The 6,317-nt window shown below is 45.3% G+C and overlaps 1 protein-coding gene across 1 annotated transcript; it reads left to right on the top strand.

Annotated features, from left to right (window-relative positions):
* Positions 1 to 749: 749 nt before the first annotated feature.
* LOC139272913 (uncharacterized) lies at positions 750 to 1,562 on the top strand. The gene has a single exon (XM_070889013.1). The coding sequence runs from the start codon at positions 750 to 752 to the stop codon at positions 1,560 to 1,562; it is 813 nt and encodes a 270-aa protein (XP_070745114.1).
* Positions 1,563 to 6,317: the final 4,755 nt, after the last annotated feature.

Raw genomic sequence — 6,317 nt, 5'->3', positions numbered from 1 at the left:
CGATGGATCTGTGGGTTGTACTGGTACTAACGGTGGATGTATGGGTTGTACTGGCGCTAACGATGGATAGCTTGGTTGTACTGGTGCTACCGATGGACGTGTGGGTTGTACTCATGTTAATGATGGATACGTTGGTTGTACTGTGCTAACGATGGATATGTTGGTTGGACTGGTGCTAACGATGGATGTGTTGGTTGTACTGGTCCTAACGAAGGATACATTGGTTGAACTGGTGCTAACAATCGATGTGTGTGTTGTACTGGTGCTAACGATGGATATGTTGGCTGTACCGATGCTAATGATGGATGTGGATGTGTTGGTTGTACTGGTGCTAACGACGTGTTGGTCGTTCTGGTGCTTTCGGTGGATATGTTGGTTGGACTGGTGCTAACCATGGATGTGTTGGTTGTTCTGGTGCTAACGGTGGAAACATTGGATGTGCTGGTGCTAACGGTAGATGTATGGGTTGTACTGGTGCTAACGATGGATACGTTGGTTGTACTGCTAACGAAGTTTACGTTGATTGTACTGGTGCTAACGATGGAAACATTGGTTCTACTGGTGCTAACGATGGACGTTTGTGTTGAACTCGTGTTAACGATGGATACGTTGGTTGTACTGTGCTAACGCTGGATATGATGATTGTACTGGTGCTAACGATTGATGTGTTGGTTGTACTGGTCTTAACGATGGATGCATTGGTTGAACTGGTGCTAACAACCGATTTGTGTGTTGTACTGGTGCTAACGATGGATCTGTGGGTTGTACTTGTGCTAACGTTGGATGTATGGGTTGTACTGGTGCTGACGATGGACACGTTGGTTGTACTGGTGCTAAAGGTGGATACGTTGATTGTACTGGTTCTAACGGTGGATGTGTTGGTTCTACTGGTGCTAACGATGGATACGTTGGTTGTACTGGTGCTAACGATGGATGTGTGGGTTGTACTTGTGTTAACGATGCGTACTTTGGTTGTACTGGCGCTAACGATGAATGTATGCGTTGTACTGGTGCTAACGATGGATATGTTGCCTGTACCGATGCTAACGATGGATGTGGATGTGTTGGTTGTACTGGTGCTAACGATGGACGTGTTGGTTGTTCTGGTGCTTTCGGTGGATATGTTGGTTGGACTGGTGCTAACCATGGATGTGTTGGTTGTTCTGGTGCTAACGGTGGAAACATTGGATGTACTGGTGCTAACATTGGATACATTGGTTGTACTGGTGCAAATAATGGATACGTTGGTTGTACTGGTGCTAACGATCGATGTGTGGGTTGTACTGGTGCTAACTTTGGATATGTTAGTTGTAATGCTGCTAACAATGCACATGTTGGTTGTACTGGTGCGAACAATGGATACATTAGTTGCACTGGTGCTAATGATGGATACGTTGGTTGTACTGGTGCTAATGATGGATACGTTGGTTGTACTGGTGCTAACGATGGATGTGTGGGTTGTACTGCTGCTAATGATGGATACGTTGGTTGTACTGGTGCTAACGATGGACCTGCGGGTTGTACTCGTGTTAACGATGGATACTTTGCTTGTACTGTGCTAACGATGGATAGGTTGGCTGTACTGGTGCTAACGCTGGATATGTTGGTTGGACTGGTGCTCACGATGGATGTGTGGGTTGCACTGGTGCTAATGTTGGATACTTTGGTTGTACTGGTGCTAATGATGGATGTCTTGGTTCTACTGGTGCCAATGACAGATAAGTTGGTTGTACTGGTGCTAACGATGGATATGTTGGTTGTTCTGGTGCTAACGGTGAATACTTTGGTTGTACTGTTGCTAAGATGGATGTGGATGTGTTGGTTGCTCTGGTGCTAATGATGGATCTGGATGTGTTGGTTGTACTGGTGTTAACGATGGATGTGTGGGTTATATTGGAGCTAACGATGGAGCTGTGGGTTGTACTGGTGCTAACGATGGACACGTTGGTTGTACTGGTGCTAATGATGGATGTATTGGTTGTACTTGTGCTAACGAGGGATACGTTTGTTGTACTGCTAACAATGGATATGTTGGTTGTACTGGTGCTAACGATGGATACGTTGGTTGTACTGGTGCTAACGATGGATACATTGGTTGTACTCTTGTTAACGATGGACGTGTGGGTTGTACTTGTGTTTTAACGATAGATACTTTGGTTGTACTGGTGCTAACGATGGATGTATGGGTTGTACTTGTGCTAACGCTGGATATGATACGTTGGTTGTACTGTGCTAACGATGGATATGTTGGCTGTACCGGTGCTAACGCTGGATATGTTGGTTGTACTCGTGTTAACGATGGATACTTTGCTTGTACTGGTGCTAACGCTGGATATGTTGGTTGGACTGGTGCTCACGATGGATGTGTGGGTTGCACTGGTGCTAATGTTGGATACTTTGGTTGTACTGGTGCTAATGATGGATGTCTTGGTTCTACTGGTGCCAATGACAGATAAGTTGGTTGTACTGGTGCTAACGATGGATATGTTGGTTGTTCTGGGGCGAACGGACAATACTTTGGTTGTACTGTTGCTAAGATGGATGTGGATGTGTTGGTTGCTCTGGTGCTAATGATGGATCTGGATGTGTTGGTTGTACTGGTGTTAACGATGGATGTGTGGGTTATACTGGAGCTAACGATGGAGCTGTGGGTTGTACTGGTGCTAACGATGGATATGTTGGTTGTTCTGGTGCTAACGATGGGTCTGGATGTGTTGGTTGTACTGGTGCTAACGATGGATGTGGATGTGTTGGTTGTACTGGTGCTAACGATGTATGTGGATGTTTTGGTTGTTCTGGTGCTAACGATGTATGTGGGTGTGTTGGTTGTACTGGTGCTGACGGTGGATACATTGGTTGTACTGGTGCTAACGATGGATGTGTGGGTTGTACTGGTGCTAACGGTGGATGTGTTGGTTGTACTGGTGCAAACGATGGATGTGTGGGTTCTACTTGTGTTAACGATGGATACTTTGGTTGTACTGGTGCTAACGATGGATGTAAGGGTTGTACTTGTGCTAACGATGGATACGATACGTTGGTTGTACTGTGCTAACGATGGATATGTTGGCTGTACTGGTGCTAACGATGGATGTGGATGTGTTGGTTGTACTGGTGCTAACGATGGATACGTTGGTTGTACTGTTGCTAACGATGGATATGTTGGTTGTACTGGTGCTAAAGATGGATACGTTGGTTGTACTGGTGCTAACGATGGATATGTTGATTGTACTGATGCTGACGATGGATGTGTGGGTCGTACTGTTGTTAACGATGGAAACGTTGATTGTACTAGTGCTAACGATGGATGTGTGGGTTGTACTTGTGCTAGCGATGGATGTGTGGGTTGTACTGGTGCTAACAATGGATGTGTGGATTGTACTGGTGCTAACGATGGACACGTTGGTTCTAGTGGTGCTAACGATGGATACGTTGGTTGTACTGCTGCTAACGATTGATGTGTGGGTTGTACTGGTGCTAACTATGGATATGTTGGTTGTACTGGTGCTAACGGTGGATAAATTGGTTGTACTGGTGGTAACGATCGATGAGTGGGTTGTACTGGTGCTAACGATGGATACGTTGGTTGGACTGGTGCTAACGATGGATGTGTGCGTTGTACTGGTGCTAATGATGGATACATTTGTTGTTCTGGTGCTAACAATCGATGTGTGCGTTGTACTGGTGCTAACGATGGATACATTGGTTGTACTGGTGCTAACGATAGATGCGTTGGTTGTACTGGTGCTAAAGATCGATGTTTGGGTTGTAATTGTGCTAACGATGGATACGTTGGTTGTACTGGTGCTAACGGTCGATGTGTGGGTTGTACTGGTGCTAACGATGGACGTGTTGGTTGTTCTGGTGCTTTCGGTGGATATGTTGGTTGGACTGGTGCTAACCATGGATGTGTTGGTTGTTCTGGTGCTAACGGTGGAAACATTGGATGTACTGGTGCTAACATTGGATACATTGGTTGTACTGGTGCAAACAATAGATACGTTGGTTGTACTGGTGCTAACGATCGATGTGTGGGTTGTAGTGGTGCTAACTTTGGATATGTTAGTTGTAATGCTGCTAACAATGCACATGTTGGTTGTACTGGTGCGAACAATGGATACATTAGTTGCACTGGTGCTAATGATGGATACGTTGGTTGTACTGGTGCTAACGATGGATGTGTGGGTTGAACTGCTGCTAATGATGGATACGTTGGTTGTACTGGTGCTAACGATGGACCTGCGGGTTGTACTCGTGTTAACGATGGATACTTTGCTTGTACTTTGCTAACGATGGATATGTTGGCTGTACTGGTGCTAACGCTGGATATGTTGGTTGGACTGGTGCTCACGATGGATGTGTGGGTTGCACTGGTGCTAATGTTGGATACTTTGGTTGTACTGGTGCTAATGATGGATGTCTTGGTTCTACTGGTGCCAATGACAGATAAGTTGGTTGTACTGGTGCTAACGATGGATATGGTGGTTTTTCTGGTGCTAACGGTGAATACTTTGGTTGTACTGTTGCTAAGATGGATGTGGATGTGTTGGTTGCTCTGGTGCTAATGATGGATCTGGATGTGTTGGTTGTACTGGTACTAACGATGGATGTGGATGCGTTGGTTGTACTGGTGCTAACGATGGATGTGTGGGTTATACTGGAGCTAACGATGGAGCTGTGGGTTGTACTGGTGCTAACGATAGACACGTTGGTTGTACTGGTGCTAATGATGGATACATTGGTTGTACTTGTGCTAATGAGGGATACGTTTGTTGTACTGCTAACAATGGATATGTTGGTTGTACTGGTGCTAACGATGGATACGTTGGTTGTACTGGTGCTAACGATGGATACATTGGTTGTACTCTTGTTAACGATGGACGTGTGGGTTGTACTTGTGTTTTAACGATAGATACTTTGGTTGTACTGGTGCTAACGATGGATGTATGGGTTGTACTTGTGCTAACGCTGGATATGATACGTTGGTTGTACTGTGCTAACGATGGATATGTTGGCTGTACCGGTGCTAACGCTGGATATGTTGGTTGGACTGGTGCTAACGATGGATATGTTGGTTGTTCTGGTGCTAACGATGGATATGATGGTTGTTCTGGTGCTAACGATGGGTCTGGATGTGTTGGTTGTACTGGTGCTAACGATGGATGTGGATGTGTTGGTTGTACTGGTGCTAACGATGTATGTGGATGTTTTGATTGTACTGGTGCTAACGATGTATGTGGATGTGTTGGTTGTACTGGTGCTGACGGTGGATACATTGGTTGTACTGGTGCTAACGATGGATGTGTGGGTTGTACTGGTGCTAACGGTGGATGTGTTGGTTGTACTGGTGCAAACGATGGATGTGTGGGTTCTACTTGTGTTAACGATGGATACTTTGGTTGTACTGGTGCTAACGATGGATGTAAGGGTTGTACTTGTGCTAACGATGGATACGATACGTTGGTTGTACTGTGCTAACGATGGATATGTTGGCTGTACTGGTGCTAACGATGGATGTGGATGTGTTGGTTGTACTGGTGCTAACGATGGATACGTTGGTTGTACTGTTGCTAACGATGGATATGTTGGTTGTACTGGTGCTAACGATGGATATGTTGGTTGTACTGGTGCTAAAGATGGATACGTTGGTTGTACTGGTGCTAACGGTGAATACTTTGGTTGTACTGTTGCTAAGATGGATGTGGATGTGTTGGTTGCTCTGGTGCTAATGATGGATCTGGATGTGTTGGTTGTACTGGTACTAACGATGGATGTGGATGCGTTGGTTGTACTGGTGCTAACGATGGATGTGTGGGTTATACTGGAGCTAACGATGGAGCTGTGGGTTCTACTGGTGCTAATGATGGACACGTTGGTTGTACTGGTGCTAATGATGGATGTGTTGGTTGTACTTGTGCTAACGAGGGATACGTTTGTTGTACTGCTAACAATGGATATGTTGGTTGTACTGGTGCTAACGATGGATACGTTGGTTGTACTGGTGCTAACGATGGATACATTGGTTGTACTCTTGTTAACGATGGACGTGTGGGTTGTACTTGTGTTTTAACAATAGATACTTTGGTTGTACTGGTGCTAACAATGGATGTATGGGTTGTACTTGTGCTAACGCTGGATATGATACGTTGGTTGTACTGTGCTAACGATAGATATGTTGGCTGTACCGGTGCTAACGCTGGATATGTTGGTTGGACTGGTGCTAACGATGGATATGTTGGTTGTTCTGGTGCTAACGATGGATATGTTGGTTGTTCTGGTGCTAACGATGGGTCTGGATGTGTTGGTTGTACTGGTGC

The sequence above is a fragment of the Pristiophorus japonicus genome, chromosome 9 (genome assembly GCF_044704955.1).
Source record: "Pristiophorus japonicus isolate sPriJap1 chromosome 9, sPriJap1.hap1, whole genome shotgun sequence".
Taxonomy (NCBI): Eukaryota; Metazoa; Chordata; class Chondrichthyes; family Pristiophoridae; genus Pristiophorus; species Pristiophorus japonicus.
Note: the sequence above shows the minus strand (reverse complement) of the source record. Positions and strands in the feature narration are given on the sequence as shown.

Excerpts from the sequence above, each read along its gene's own strand:
- LOC139272913 (XM_070889013.1), top strand. The coding sequence starts at position 750 with ATGGATCTGTGGGTTGTACTTGTGCTAACGTTGGATGTATGGGTTGTA.